The 17,528-nt window shown below is 33.2% G+C and overlaps 1 protein-coding gene across 1 annotated transcript in view; it reads right to left on the bottom strand.

The window, feature by feature from the left end:
* alpha-Spec (alpha spectrin) overlaps positions 1 to 17,528 on the bottom strand; it is a 509,808-nt gene that overhangs the window by 146,794 nt on the left and 345,486 nt on the right. Inside the window, exons 36-37 of the mRNA XM_090406229.1 lie at positions 5,691 to 5,919; positions 1,386 to 1,532 (exon numbers count right to left, since the gene is read on the bottom strand). Coding sequence (XP_090262355.1) covers positions 1,386 to 1,532; positions 5,691 to 5,919 — 376 coding nt within the window. The remainder of the gene's footprint in view (positions 1 to 1,385; positions 1,533 to 5,690; positions 5,920 to 17,528) is intronic.

The raw sequence follows: 17,528 nt of genomic DNA, 5'->3' as shown, positions 1-17,528 counted from the left end.
AATTTATACTTTGTGCCTTGGTAAGTTTCCAAGTTTCAGAGCCATATAGCTGCTCGCATAATAGATTTATAGATATTAATTTTCACTTTAGCTGTAATATTTGATGCTTTCCATAATTTATTTAATAACTTGAAATAGCTTTGTACTTTAGCAATTCTTTGTAAAACATCTTCATTTGTGTATTGCACCTTTATTGTTGATCTGAGGTATGTAAAAGTATCAACGTCTTCAATTGTTTCATTTTTTAATTTAATTTCTTTATTTGATTTTTCATTTATTCGCATGACCTTGGTTTTCTTCTTGTTTATATATCAAATACAGTAGTTATACAAAATGTGGAAATCACATGTCTGAAAGTTTTTCTTAACTAAAACTAGCATAAATTAGCTCAGTTCAATAACAGTGGGTCCAAATATATGCCCTATGGTCTTCCAATAGTTAAATATGGATGTTAAAGTTTAGTAGTAGGTCCAAGAGTTCTCTGCTGAGAACTCTTGGACCTATTTGGATATCATGGATATAGTTTGGTATAGTGAATTTCCTTTAGAATAAGGGCTAAGAATATTTTGGCTGGGGCTTTTTCATAATGAATAAGTTCATTATAGTGTTGTTTGATATAGTAAAAGTTGACTGCATAAATCAAAAGCTTGTTAACACAGAGGAAAAAATATACATCCCCCCCCACCCCCAATAATGAATGAGTTCATTATAATGGTTGATATAGTAATAGTTGACTGTATAAATAAAAAAAAAAACTTGTTAGCATAATCACATTTTGACTTATTCCCTAATACCTAGTGAATATGTTGAAACAAGTGCAAATAAAATAATAAGTCCAACTACACCATGTATTCAGAGTTTGAAATACTGTATCATCTTTCCAAATTGTGATGGAGAGTATATCTGTTGATCAGATAAGTAAATAATCAGTGTGCACATGAAGTATATAGCCAACTCTGAATATATTTTCCAACCAAGGGAAAAAATTTGCTGCAACAGTCTAGAATATACCACCATAATGCTATTTAAGTTAGAATAATACTAATTTTACATTCACTTTCAGCACACTATATCTCATTATAACAATCAAAAGAGCAAACGATAAACTCATCAGCATATATCAGTACTATGGGTAGATATCTAACGCAAAGTTAAATAGTCTTATCAAAAAAAGATACGAGCCTTGTTTTGCAACTGCAGGCTCAAACAGCAGTCCTGTCTGTTTCTCCATCATAAATATGTTTAAGGGATCCCTTAACCAGAAAGATTTTGAAGTACGTTATTCATTTAAATAATGTACTTGATAATATGGATAATATTTTTTTTAAAAAAAATAGATAAAAGATGTATCCATTAGCATTTTTTTAAAATTAAACAGAACTTACTTGAACAGCAGCCATGGTATCACCATAATCCTCTACAGAAAGTAACTGCTGTTTCTCAGATATCCAAGCTTCTTCCTCTTCAACCCTTGCTAAGAATTGTTGATACACAAGAGATTCTTCTAATTTATGACCTCTATTTGCTGCCATCTAAAAAATATATGAACTGCAGATTTGTAGCTGTTAACATCACCAAAAATAAAATTAAATAATGCATCTAATCAGAACTACTGGTCTCCTTGAAAAAGGAAAGAACAGTGGTGTACAGTCAACCCTCCTATAATGCGGTACTCTTATAACACAGTTTCCATATAACGCGGAGCCAAAATTGCGACAGCCCTCCTATAACGCGGTTTCCGTTCAACAACATTCCATCAACTTAATTGGTTTAAGAAGATTCTCTATAGCATGAATTTATCTATGTGTTAAATTTTTACAGTTGAAATTAACGGGAAATTCCCTTCTTTTTGGTGAAGGTACATCACCATTTTCCAATTTCAGTTATCAGGGAATTCCCCTATAAGCGAAGAAACGATGCGAGATTGTTGACAGTGCTCTGTTTTAATGCTTAAAATAGACCGTACGATTGGCTGTTGCATATTTGCATGAATTTTTTTATCCAATAGCGCTGCCGAACTTTCGCTGTTGCAACCACCCACTTTGTCATCAATTTTAAGTGCAACTTAGTAGGAAACTGTCTGTAAATCCGTGCAGACGTACATATCACGATTAGTGTTCAATAAAGTGCCTTTTGCTCGCTTAATTTGTGTTATCGTAATTGGACAACATTACACAATACTGTAGGTAATATTTTTTATTTGTTGTAATATAATAATAATAAAATAATTGTTAACCCCAGGTTTGCATAATGTCAGACACAAAAGAAACAAGAAAACAGTTAAAAAGAAAGTTTATATCTCTTGAGGACAAAATCCAAATTTTAAATCATTTAAAGGGTGGTTCCCATATAACATGGTACGAATCAATCTGATTAGTACTAATTCTGAGTTACTTATAGCGCGGATTCCGTATAACACGGTATACGGTTTCCATATAACGTGGCACGAATTAACCTGGTTTGCACGTTAAATCTGAGTTTCTTATAACACGGTTTCCATATAACGTGGTACAAATTAATCGCGTTATAAGAGGGTTGACTGTAATCATATTTGTTTCTAGTATAATTTCATTTTAATTATGATATATTTAAAACCTGAAATAAAGCCTACAGTAAAATATCTGTCAATGACTTCAAAGAGAGAGATGTTATAGATATTATGTAAATAGTTAGTCTCCAATAATAAGTCTTTAGACTCCATGGAGTGTTCATTCAATAACAATAATAATAATAAAATTTAAATCACAGAACAATTAACAGTGCAATCAACATGTATCAATTCTACTATTAATTGATTTGTAAAACATGAGCTTAATCAGCCTACTAGACTGAACCTTTTTCAAAAAGGCGTCTTCCCTCACATCAGAGGGAAGACGCCTTTTTCAGCATTGAATTCCTACAAACAACAATTGTTCATTTGAGTCAGTTCTTTATTAGGCCTTTTCCCAAAATATGACTTCTTATTAACTTCCCTGGGACTATGCCGTATTTCCTTATTTGGCATACATTTGTTCCCATCATCTTCATTGTTTTTTCACTGAGTATAATTATTCTTAACTCAAGCAGTTTTATTATAAGATGTATAAATTTATTACCAGAGAAAAACAGTTTCTTTTAATGCTTTATAAGCACTATATCAAAGTAGAGCTTTTCATTAAAGCCACTTCACAGTTTCAGCTTTCACTAATCATATCACTTGTTCTGATAAATTAATATCACCAGTGTCCTTGAAACAGAAGATGAACTTTTCATTTTGTTTCTTCGAACATTTAAATAGAACATCTACTTAAAATCTCCTTTTAATTACTATTCACTTGCTGAAAGTCTCAACTTTTCCAGGTAAAAGATTCATCTTACTGTGATTCCTTTTATGGATTCTACTATTAATTTATTCCGACTTAAGTTTCCTTAAAAACTTCTTAAAAAAAAATTCTCTGGTCTGCATTCTTACTTCTCTTCTCTCTCTCTTTTCTTGTTTTCTTTCATTATCCAGGTACTGCATACTCTCTCTGTCAGCTGTCAATCATCCATCAATCCCCTTGGTGAGCATGCACCTCTTGCCTTAAGCAGCAAGCGAGTGGCTAGAAATGGCTGACACTGTCATCGGTGCCAAAAAGAGAATGTCTTTATGATGAATGGCAGATATCACAACACTTGTTGTGTTGTGATATCTTTATTGTAAATTATAAATTACAATAAAGAACATTAAAATTATTATAACTATCAGGTATCTGGTAAGTACATCAATCTCAAATACTTGACATTTCATTTTAACATATCAATATCATGCACATCACAAGTGCCGATTGTGCATGGTTACAAAACCAAAACTAATGCAGAAAAACAATTGTAAAAAGATTCATAATTGTAGATTATGACTATTTTTAAAATCCAATTGAATTTTTTTCTCTTCTCAACCTAATGGGTGGTAGAGTAGCAATGCTACTTTACTAGGGAATAATTATAGAACAAAATAAGTTTTCCCATTGCCTTCCTTGTTTGTTAAATATTTTATGTCTGTAGATGTGTGTATTAATGGGGCTTGTTTTTCTGTTTTGCAGGATGAAAAACCCTGCGTTTCCAAGATGGTAAAACAATAAGCAAGGCAGTGTTTAACCAGGCAATGAAAGTCACCTACCACCTAGAAAGTCCAGTTAGCATTTCATTCAACTCAAAAAGGTATATTTATAAGATATGAATTGCTTTAAAGCAACACTACAGGAACTTCATTTTAAAATTTGGAAGACCTAGGCCTATGTTTTCATTTAATTTCCAATATTTTTATTTGTAGTCCTGATAATGCAAACAGTTAAAAGTTGATGAAATGTATACATTATCAATTAATAGTGTTATTTGTTTCTTGCTATGTCTTAGAGAGTCATCTTAGTCTCCTCGTATTCCAAACTTTATAAGATAGCAAATTTAAAATATCAAACAGCACAACATGAAAGAGAAACAAGAGGGAAAAAAAAAACAATTACGGAAGATATAACATTTTTTTCTTTTTTTTGTCGACTTTAAATAAACGTTTCCGGGAATAAGAATTAAAATATTTTACCAATTTAATGCCACTCAAAATGAATAAGCATAACTGAGGAAGGCAAAGCTGTTGAGGACGTTTAAAAAAAAAAAAAAAAAAAAAAAGCTGGCAGTATTATTATTATTATTACATAACACCTCCAGGGAGTCCAAAGACTCATCGAGGGAGGGCACCTGCTCTACAACTCTCCGTCTTCACCAACCGTAACTGGACTTGCCTTTTATAAAATTGGACCTTATTTTAATGCGATACTTGAGCTTGTCGGCTTTTGCAGATTTCAGCAATATCATGTGTAATATGTGATATGGCTATCCACATCTCTTTGTCTACGAGTATATTAGTAAGTCTTTCACGCTTTTTAGTTTTTATATTGGTTAATATTGAGAAACCAAGCTCAGACAAATATGATGTTGAAAACTAACAAAATTTTCAGTGCACTTGTGGAGAGAGCTGGGTATTCGGCTTGGACAAAAATCCAAAATTCTTCAAGAGTTATTTCAGAGAATTTCATTTTTAGAGTACGATCTGTTGACAAGGTAACTAATTGTTCCTTTTATTGTAATGGAAATTCACAACTCAATGTATTAACTGTGCCAAATTGATTTTGTATCCAGTCATAATTGTGTATATAAGAAAGGAAAGTAACTTGAAATTTTTTCTTCCAATATTGTTAAATGTTCTGTTATAAGGAAATAATTCCCTCGACACTGTTATTATGGGGCGAGGGAAACATATCTACTGTATTTTTTTCTGATATGCGGTTTTTCAAAAAAGAAATACTTTTTTCTGAAAAGCTGGCAATTTGTCAGTGGATGTCAAAATATTTTCATTTTTCCCTTGGATATTTGTATTAACACTATTAAAATTTTTGAAGACATTTTTTACAAAAGCATCTGTACCTTCATTTTGAAAGAAAGGTCAATAATTCATTCTTAAGTTCTAAAATTCGGAATAGCACTTTACCCCTGGATAACCATCTTATTTCAGTGTGCAAAAGCACACTGAAATAAGATGGTTATCCAGGTTTAGTACAGGTTTTAATATTGCCAGTAATGTTTTTGGTAATTGTCGGTAATGCTCAATCTTTTATAATTCAAATTTCACCGGTATATTTCATACCTTATTTCGCTATTCAAGTTTTTGTACAAACCTGTTTTAGTTCTTGCCATGCCTGCTCCAGAGCCTGTAGTCTTTGTTCAATTTCAGGAACTCCAAGATTGGATTCTGCCATTAACTTCTGACCAGCCTCCTGAACTGACTGTATTGCAGGTTCATGAGATGCCAATTCAGACTCTAAACGCTTGTGTTTTTTACGTAGGTTTTTCACGCCTGTTAAATCTCTTCCATAATCATCAGAACTAACCAAAAGTTTCTTCTCTCTGAAAGAAAATTTGTTCTGTATTCAAAATATTGTCTTCCAGTGTTATTACTATATTTACATACTAATTAACATTGATGATAGTTTCACTAATCACCAATAGTGATCAACAGAATTTTTGGTAATGATGATATTTAGAGAGATATGTCACAAAACATACTATCATAATATACATGAACTTTACAATTATCAGTGGCCCATGTGTATAAAATTAGTCAATAAGTTGCAATGCCTTACTGTATTTAAAAAACAAAAATATCTTTATATTTAAAAAACCATTAACTAATACAGGTAGCTCTCCTTATATGTGGAGATTGCATTCTCAAGAATTGCTGTGTATATCAAAAATGCATAAAATGGGAGGTTCATGACATAGGATAATAAAAGTTGCATTCCCAAGAGAGCAAGATTCTGATCTTTAAAGGTTAATTCAATCAAAAGTGCACCAATTTTTCATATATATTAAGGAAAAAGAGTAGTAAATAAAATATTGAGTATGTATAAAACAAATAACAGTTAAAGTAGTTCTGTATTTGCATGATTAATACATCATGATCACATCTTCTTTATATGGCATGCTGAGCCATATAAAGGAGAATGTAGAATCACACCAGTCCTATGGCCTTTTGAATGTGAATGCTACATCCACCTCTATCAAACCAATTCAGAACTTCCAACTTAATCTCTGAAGAATGGGATTTCCTAGGGCTTTTCTTTACTTGATCTTTATTCACATTCTTCTTTTTATTCTTATTTTTCACTGTTTGTCGCATGCCAGACATCTTGCTCAAAGAGCACAAAACAAAAGTTATTTACATATAAAGTCAAATACTGCACAGACCAATAAAGCAGTAGGGACAAAAAAAAATGGACACTGAGCTGCTGAACCAATATACAGGGGAAGGAAACAAGACGCATGTGCAGAAGCTTCTACATCTTGTAGAGGAAACAGTGACAGCCCTTATGTAACAAAATAATGAAACTGTGTATATGCAAAAACAAAGATAACAAAATTGTGTATAACAAGAGTTAGCTGAATTAATAACTTAATATGTTGATGTGAAGACAAAATTGGATATAGGCTTTAAACTACTGTGTAAAATTGCAAGAAAATAATTAAGTTCTTCATATGCAATTCTCAATGTATGTCTCAGCATTAATCTCACATGTAAATATAAATATTTACATGTTCAATAATCCATACTGAAAGTTTGTAAAATGCTTCTTTCAGAGCTATCTAAAAATAATCACAAATGTTTTTCAAAAACTTAAAGAAAAAATAAACCTTTAATTAGCTCAGTGGCAATTTGTTGCAATTATGGTCAATGCATTTAAGGCTATGAGGCCAGTATATTCCTGTTAACTGCATATGTCCTCCAATAAGTGTGACAATTTTGCAAGATGAAAAACCCTGCCACCACTGTATGAGACCAGTTAACTCTCTTTCAGATAGAAAGACATTATAAAGGTTCCACATTTTCTAGAAGTGATTCAAACCTAGGACTTTCTAACTGAAGGGCATATCACAATGTCCTTGTAATTATGCCGCATAAAAAAAAGGGAAAGTGGGTAATGAAAGTCCATTAATCAACTCATTTCACTATTCAAATTCTCATTTATTTTATAATTTATAATTTGCATTTATTGTTTTTGTATTGCCATACATGTTCAAGGATAATGAAATCGTGTATAACAAGAGTTACCTGTATTAATAACTTAATATGTTGATGTGAAGACAAAATTGAATATAGGCAGATACTATTCCATTTTATTCCATTTTAGAATTCATTATAATGAATTCTGAAGTCTAAAAAGCAAGACACATGAAAACTGCTAGCAAAAATTTGTCACTAATATTAATCAAAAGTAAAGTTTCTTTGCTTACATTGTTTCAGCAAATGTCATGAAAAATTTACCCGCATTTCCACAAAATGGAAATCTTACTCCACAACAAGATGAATGGTTTCCTGTCTAGTAATGAAATATATGTAACATCTTACTAGAGAGAAAATATTTATCCTGTTGTTCTTAAAACTTTGACTAATCATGAATAATATATCTATGCTGTTTACTGTTAATAATTATTTACTCTTATATATATTTTCATTGGCTTGGAATTTCAGCCATAGATTTTCTAATGATAGCATTCTTTTTTTTTTTTTTTTCATTTATAAACTTTTTGGTTTCATTGGTGGGGGGGGGGTTGTCCAAGGGCAGCTTGTTTGTGGAAAAACAACAAAACTTCAACAATAATAAATTTAGTTTAATCTTTTATCCATGTGTAAGCAAACAAAGTTTGCACCTGAAGTATCTTCAGGACTGAGGATAATTCATGGTAAAGGTGGACCAAGCTCTCATCGCTTGTTTTAGTATCTCCCATAATGCAGAGCACATCTCCTTGCGGACATGTATAATGCTATGCATTAAGGGAAGGACCACTACCCAGACCAGTTTCGACCTTTATTGAAGTCTCGTCAGTGGGAGCCAGACCCAGAGGTGGCGATACTAAGGTGGAAGTAATGGAGAAGTCATATTTATCTATACGAGTTGCCAAGTTGCTGAGATGTGCTTTGCATTATGGGAGATACTAAGACAAGTGATGAGAGCTTGGTCCACCTTTACTACAAGTTGCCTCAGTCCTGAAGATACTTCAGGAGCAAACTTTGTTTGCTTACACTTGGATAAAGGAAGGGCCACTACCCAGACCGGCATGGTTGGCCGAGTGATTAGTGTATCTGCTCTCCAACCAAAATGTGGGTTCAAATCCCGATGTGGGCATGGATGTTTGTGATTGTCTATGAAAACACTAGTGGTAGGAGTAGTCAGCGTTGGTGTCAGATGATGAAGGTTGGTGGAGTAGTGAGACGTGGAGTTGTAGAGTTGATGCCCTCCCTCGATGAGTCTTTCGACTCCCTGGAGGTGTGATATTATAATAATAATAATAATAATAATAATAATAATAAAGGATTAAAGTAAATTTATTATATTGTAAGCGGAGGTTTCTGTGGTTTAGAAGTTCACATGGCATATTCCGGTAATTGGACCACATTTTTTTAATAAGCTATATAAAACACAATGAATTAATAAAAGACCCGACAAGTTTCGTAAGTCGTTTGACTTACGAAATGTGTTTACAAAATTAAAAAAATTTTGTAAACACCTGGTTTTACCTTTTACCCCTGAAGAGTAAAAGGTAACTTAAAGTTTAAAACACAAAGAAAAGAGAAATTATTAGTAATAGTTCATACTATACAGTTGTAGTCATCTGACTATTCATAAAATTAAAAATCAGAATGCAGATTCAAAGCAGCGCTGAGTTTAAACAATGCTGGATGATGCCACATTCTGTTGTTCACGTTCATAATGTCCGAGGTCTGATTGAGGTATATTTTTTATTAAAGCTGACCAAACTTGGTGGAGAATTAATCCTCAATTTTTATTACATTGTGTTGGTATTTTAAGCATGTTTGCAGCTTCTTTAAATTTCCTTATGTAACAGTTTTTTTTCTATGTATGACATATTTGTTTTCTGCCAGAGTACATTGTGGCCGGTGGAAGTGGTATGGAAAGCCAGACCTGATTTGTGTTCTCTTCTGTTTTGGACATTCTTTTGGTGTTCGTTCATGCAAATTTCCCCAGATCTTCCTGTCTCTCCTACGTAGCAGATGCCACAAGAACAATAAATTCTAAACACCTGGTTTTTTTAAAGGATGATAAGGAGGTTTCGGGGGATGCAGAAATCTTGACTCGAAATTTTTTCCAGCAGCAGAAAGGCTACTTTGATGTTATATTTGTTAAGTAATTTAGCCATCTTGTCTGTAACATTTTTGATATATGGAAGTGTGATAGTGTTTTTGAAATCTTGTTTCTGAGAAATGCTTGTAAGGAGGTGTGTGGAGGATTTTCTGATAGTCTTGGTTTCATAACCATTCTTTTGAAAGATCTGTGTTAGATATTCTAATTCTTCATTTCTCTGTTTTTCTGTGCTGGAAATGGTATATGCTCTGTCCCTTAGGGTTTTTATTAGACCTATTTTTTGTGAAGGGTGGTGGTAGTGGTGGTGTGAGGCCACATTAAGAAATCTTCCTGTGTTGGTGGGTTTTCTATATATTGAGAAAGGAAGTTTATTATCCTTTTCATTGACTTCTAATAGAATGTCTAGAAAAGGCAGTTTCCTAAGTTCTTCTTGTTCTAAAGTAAATTTTATATTATCATGCAAATTATTTAGGTAATCTTTGAAAGCAATGAGTTCATCTGTTGTTCCTGGCCATATGATGAATATATCGTCTACATAGCATAGTCATATTTTTGGTTTTTTATGATAATTGTTTAAAGCGCTATTTTCAAAGTTTCCAATAAATAGGTTAGCTAAACCAAGAGCAAGGGAAGAGTCCATAGCCAATCCTTCTTTTTTATAAATTTATTATAGTCTAATCAAGTGAAAAAAAAAAAAACTTCCAAAAAAAACCTCAACAACATACCACTTTAAATGCTGATCACCATACCATTCTCTAATGGAATAATCCTATTAGTTTTAATGCTAGCAAAATCCACTACAATCTTATTTCATATAAAATTACATATCTTTTCACCATTTTAATTATGTAACCAATTCAACTTTTACCTTCAAATCTACACTAGAATATTATCATGTAGTATTATTATGGTCTTGCAAAATTTCATGACTGTATACAAAAGAAATTAAATGAAATTAACTGATGACCTTTATTTATTCAATAAAGAGGTTCATTAATTCCCTTTATTTATTTAATAAATAATAATAATATTCTGCTTCATGCCTTTTCTATAGCTATTTGCATAAGAATTCTTCTTATAAAGAATAAAACAAGAAAATGTGCAGAGGAGAGATAATTATAAAATTCTCTCCCATGTTAAAGCTATATCTCAGCATAATAAGAAAATAATTACGCTTTTTATTTATTACTTGTTTGCTCTCATTCATGAAAGGTTATTGGTGAACCTCTAGTATGTTTTGTACTGTAGGTGTGATAAGAATTTTTTTTCACTTTTTTTTTATTTTTTTTTTTATCAATTTTATATATTTTTTGTATTTTTAATTTATTTTTACATAGTACAAAACCCTGCTCTAGAAACCAAACATGGAACTTTTTCAAATCACTTCAGGCCTCCAATAAGCAGGGCAGTGGTCTCACACTGGGTAATGAAATTCCAGTGTATTCAAGTGATGATCCACTCTCTCCATAAGATTTCTTCATTTCTAAGTTTGGCTAAAGACAAGTTTCCACCACCAATGGCTTTCCCAGGTGTTTATTCAGACCTAGTAAGATAAACCTATGGTTTATCTTACTTTGGCCAATCTAAAAATCACAGAATTAGCTGGAAAGACAACAAGTCCCTACACAGCACCAAAACCTGGTTTGAAAGCAAACTCAAGGAAGTTTGTGAGTTGCTGATTCATCATCTAAATCTCAACAAGAATGATGGATTAGTAATTCCAAGAATCTAGAAGACCCATCTGTAACCCATATAGGATCCAGAACATGAAGGCAGAACCCCAACAAACTAAAACCTTAAGACAACAGGACTGTACAATTGCATTTGAAGTAGTTCCACTGTAATTTTTTTAATCAATTATATGTTATTATATTATATGGTCTACATGCCAACATCACAACATAGCGATGAAGAAATAGAAGAAATTTATGAACAAATAGAAGAAATCTGGAGCAGCTTTAAAGACAGAGACAATACAATAATAATGGGAGATTGGAATGCTATAATAGGAGAAGAGAGCGATAATGTTTCAGGAAGATTTGGTCTTGGACGTAGGAATAAGAGAGGAAAGCAATTAATAGAATTTTGTACACAAAAACAGTTAGTTACAGCAAATACACTATTTCAAGTTCCAAAAATAAGAAGATACACCTGGAAGCACCTGGGGATTCAAATAGATATCAAATAGATTATATATTGGTCAAGAAAAGATACAGAAACCAAATAAAAAATTGTAAAAGCTATCCAGGTGCCAACATTAGTAGTGACCATAACCTTGTCTTAATGAAAACAGAACTGAAACAGAGGAAACAAATCCAAAGATACAAACCAACCAAAAATTAAAGAGTAAAGAAGTAAAGAGAGGATACCAAGATGCAACTGATCATAACATTCCAGAAAACATAAATAGTCAGAATAATATTGAAAACCAATGGAATATGATTAAAGAGTTAATTACAAATTCATCAAATCAATTATTGAAAAATGCAGAAAAGAAAAAAGAAAACATTGGATAACAGACGAAATACTTGGCCTTATGGATGAAAGAAGAAAATATAAAAATGCTGTTAAAGAAGAAGATGTGGCCAAATACAAATATCTTAAAAATCAAATTACAAGAAAATGTAGACAAGCCAAAAAAGAATACCTGGAAGAACAGTGTAATAGCATAGATGAATTATTTAAAAAAGAAAACATAGAGAAAAGCCTATAAAGAAATAAACAAACTGACTTTCAAATTTAATAAGAACAGCAAAAACAATGCCATCAAAGATGAAATGGAAAATTACTAATAGAATCTGAGGATATATTAATGGAATGGAAGAATTATCTTGAAAATCTCTATAATGGCGACGAACTTGATGTTGATATCAGCATAGAAAATCAAAATGAAGATGATCTAGGACCCCCAATAATGCGAAAAGAATTTGATAAAGCACTGTCCGAAATGAGTAAGGGAAAAAGTCCAGGTGTAGACAATATTCCTATAGAACTGCTACAAAATCTAGGTGATGAGACAAAAATCTTACTCTATCAATTAATAGCCCAAATCTGTGATAGAGGAGAAATACCAAAGGAGTTTATGAAATCAACCATAATACCAATACCAAAAAAGAATAATGCAAACAAATGCAGCCAATTTAGAACAATAGCTTTAATCCCACATGTTAGCAAAATTCTGCTAAAAATTATTCAAAATAGAATTTATTCAAAAATAGATTGTCTATTGGATGAAGACCAATTTGGATTCAGAAAGAATAAAGGAACAAGAGAGGCAATACTCTGTTTAAGAACAATAACAGAAAGAAGATTAGACCTTAATCAAAATACTTACATTTGCTTCCTTGATTTAGAGAAAGCATTTGATAAAGTAAACCAGCAAATACTCCTAAATTGTCTAACTAATATCAGCATAGACTTGAGGGATAAGAAAATAATTTATCAAATTTACAAAATGGACTGATTAAAATCAATGACAAGGAGAAAAGAATAAATATAAGGAGTGGAGTAAGACAAGGATGTATACTTTCACCACTTTTATTTAATTTATATATTGAAAAGGCCATTCAGGAAACTAAAGATAAAATAAATAGTGGCATAAAGATAAATGGTGAGCAAGTCATGTGTATAAGATTTGCTGATGACATAGCCCTTGTAGCAGAAAACAGAAGAACGTTAAAAACAATGCTAGAATTACTAAATAATAACCTTGAAAAATTTATATATTTGCCCCCTCTGGCACGGGCAAGCAGGTTTTTCCTCCTGGAAACTCGGGTTTTTCATCCCATAAACTCAAGAAAATCGACCATAGAACCCACATTATTTCAGACATTAAATATATTGTGTTAGGGTTAGGGACCACGAGATGGCGGCACATTTGAGCCGTCTCTCTTCACTGCATACCGCTTAATTAGTGATAGCCTTGGGCCATCTGTCTCTGATTAGGTACCAGTGGAGATTGAACTGCCCAATCAGTCTCCAAAAGTTAGATAGGGCTAAATGGCCTCGCCTACTCCCGTATACAGGAATAAAAAGGCATTAGCTGATAGCTGATAACCTTGAAAAATATAAAATGAAAATCAACACAGATAAGACTAAAATAATTGTTACAGGCAAAATCCTTATCAATACAGAGCATATAGACATCAGCGGGGAACAAATAAAACAAGTGAAAAGCTTTAAATATTTAGGTAGCCTAATAACAGAAGATGGCAGAACAAGAGAAGACATAAGATCAAGAATAAACAATGCAAAAGCCCAATTCTCTAAGATGAAAAACATTTTAACAGGAAACCTCAACCTACAATTGAAAAAAAAATTAGTAAAGAGATGGATGTGAAACCTGGATTCTAGGCAGAGAAGATGTAAGAAGATTGGAGGCTTTTGAAATGTAGTGCTGGCGTCGCATGAACAAAATAAAATGGACAGAAAAAAAATCAAGCCAACAAGTCCTGAGAGAGATAAACGAAACAAGAACTCTAATAAAATCGATCAAAATTAGAAGGGATAGGTGGTTTGGACATATACTTCGACATGATGGACTTGTGAAAAGAATAACTGAAGGCAAAATAGGGGGGGAAAGAAGAAGAGGTAGACCAAGGAAAAGCTTTCTTGACCAAGTCAAAGACAGCACGGGTTTGAGGAGTTACCAGGAGGTTAAGAAGAAAGCCAATGAGAGAGCGGAATGGCGGAAATTGCTGCTGAGCCATTACCAGTCCCAAGACTGATGCAACTGATGATGATGATGTTATTATAGTTATTATGTATAAAAAAAATATTGATTTTATTTCCATTTATTATTTTTTTAAATTTTTATTTATTTATGAATTTTTTTTTCACCAAGGTCAGGCCAGCATAAATGATTAAAAAAGCAGTTATATAAAGAGGTTCATTTTTGTGTGGTGTCATGCAGCTTATGTCATGTTCATATGTATGTTTCTTGATGATAGATAGTGAGTAGATTCATTCCTCATGGAAAGATTATATAAAAAGATATGTGGTTTATCCTACTGTGGCTCATTCTTACCAGCACTGATGAATAACTTTTGTCTTCATTTTATAAGAACAAATATATTGGGTTTATTTGGCCACATTAATACAAATAAGTCAAACCAACTAGTTTTGGCACATACACTGGTGGCTTCTGTTAGAATTAGGATGAACAAAATATTGCAATAAAAGGCTAACATGAACCATAACATTACTAAAAATACAGAAATGGGTAGGAACCATTACAATAAATTAAAAACAGAAAACACTTGGAGCATAGGTCAGTTACTGTTCAGTGATGCGTGTAGGATAGTTGGCTGAAAAGTTAAAGTCTGACGTGCAAAAAGATCTAATGAGCGATTTCCAAATATCACATAGAATTATTCCTTAGTTTCTATTGTGTGTGTGACTTGTGAGTGGATGACCATAACAGATTATTTTATGTTGCAGGCAGTGAAGTTGTCCTTTATGTAAGGCATGGAGCTCTTGTCCCATTCAATGTTATGGTGTGTATGTGTGTGTGAGAGAGAGAGATGAAAAGCTAGACCTGAGCTGTCCTCTCTGTTGTTATTGACATCTCCAATATGCCCTTTTCATCTGATTTCTGAACTTCTAGATGTCTGTCCTATGTAAGAAAGGTCACAAGAACAGGAATATTATAAACCCCAGGATGTTTGTTGAAAGGATTGTGGAGGGCTGGTGATCTTGAGGAAAAGTCTACCTATATAAAAGATAGAAACAAAAGTTCTGTGGAGCAGGATGCGGAGTAGAGAATAGTATTTTTTATACCATTTTCTTAGAATATCTGTGGCTCACAAGTAGAGAATGTAATTCTTCCTTAAGTTTTTCTTCATCTCTTTTAAAAGAGATCACCCTTTTCTTGAGCGTATGTATAATACCTGGTTTTTGTCTCCATTATGGAAGATTGTGCTTCTTAACAATACTTGTTTCAATGAATGATTTTGTGATTCCGCAAAATCATTCATTCTGCAGGGTGATCCCCACACCCCCGTCATAAAACTTTGAAAGTGTACTCTACACCTCAAAACAAACAGAAGGGTTCCCATAAACATGGGACTGGAAAGCTTGCATTTCTGAGCTGCAGCCCTTAGTATCTGCTATACAAATACTGATAAACATGCAAAACAGTTTGGTATTATTTGTTTCAGTGTTTCTCAGTCATGATGCCATTGTTATACGATAGAGGATGAGTTTATGTTTATTCTATTGACTTTTATTATGGATACACTTAAGGATCTGCCAACAAAAATGCATATCAGCTTTATTAAGAGACTTTTCCTGGTCAATGAATTCCATGCTCTCAAATGTTCACTCATCTTCATCACTGCTTTTGTGAATGTTGCACAGTTTATGAACCATAACATGAAGAAGATAAACAGTAAAAGAAACAGAAACTGAGAAAAGAGTGTCTAGTGGTAAAAAATCTATTCACTAGTGCATAGAATATTAGTGAGTGGAAGAGGATGTCTAACCCAAGCAGTTATATGGATAGTCTTGCATGAAAATCGACTTTATCCCTACCATTCCAGCAGGTTCAAGCACTTTTACCACACGATCATCTTTGTCAACTGCCAGTGGTTTTTATCTCTTTTCTTCTTTTTTTTTTTTTTTTAATCAATTTCTATCTTATATGCTTTTCAAAGACAATGCAATGTTTACTCAAGATGGCGATTTCAATCGCAGTGACATGTGGACCAATCAGTTTCTGCAGACAGTTATTCAGTCAAGACAACAGAAATTCTACATCATAATATGGGCAGGCATCTTTTGAAGACAGATTAATATGACAACATGTTTTGCCAAACAGGCTTAGAGGACTATCATACTACCATGCATGACTTCTTGCAACCTGGACTCCAGATCAGCATCCATCCCAGCACTTAGAAGCATATATCAAGGAGATTCTCTATCTCCTATATTCTTCAACTGTGTCATCAATGAGTCTCTTTGCTCTCTTCCAAACCAATACTCACTTGGCACAACCATGGTTAATGCTATGCCATTCATCAATGATCTGATAGCCTTTACCAGAAAAGGCTTTCAGGAACTCAATCAACCAGTCAACTTCTTTCAAGTTCAAGGCCTAAACATTAATATGACAAAACTGACTATGCTTTCTTTTGTCTCCTCTGGTAGAGAAAAGAAATTGAAGGTTAAGAATTCTGAGTTTTCCCTACATGGCATGTCCTTATATTCTATCTTAGTTCTGAAGGAGTGTACCTTTGTTTTTCTCTTCTCTCCAACGGCAGTAGAATCTTACTATAAGACTAACATTGAATCAAAAAAGCCTGACACTGGAGTAAAGAGTTGAGATGAGTTAGTCGTTACTGATGTTTAAGTTGTGGGTGGTGAACAACCACTCACTACTGTCCATCATAAAAGAGCTGCTTATTCTAAAAACCAAGAGGTGTGCATCGTCTGTTCAAGAAGAGCATGACATCATACCAAAATTTACCTCTGCAACTGTATCCTTTAGAAGTTTTATTTTTATTTCATACAACATAATGATACAACTGCCGTGAGCCCCTTTCACAGAGAGGTACGGCACCATCTCAATCTCTCCCCTATTTTATCCGGGTTTGGGACTGGCATAGCTGACAAATCAGGCCTATGGCTGAGAGGGACCGTTTCTTAAATATTCCTGACTGTAATCCGTGTGTGTTCACAGGACCAGTTTGCCTGTTCTGTGTGTGTGTGGGGGGGGGGGGGCAAAAACCAGAATTTCTGGGTGAAAAAACCCCTACTTCCATGGTTAATGCTATGTATAATATCTATGAGACTGGCTAACTCATCTTTTGCCGAAAGAGAACAGATAAATGTTCCTCATGTCATGGATGGGAATCA

Source organism: Typopeltis vanoorti, chromosome 16, assembly GCF_054136105.1.
Source record: "Typopeltis vanoorti isolate ZY-2024b chromosome 16, IOZ_Tvanoo_1.0, whole genome shotgun sequence".
NCBI classification, from domain to species: Eukaryota; Metazoa; Arthropoda; class Arachnida; order Uropygi; family Thelyphonidae; genus Typopeltis; species Typopeltis vanoorti.
This window is presented reverse-complemented; position numbering and strand designations above follow the sequence as displayed.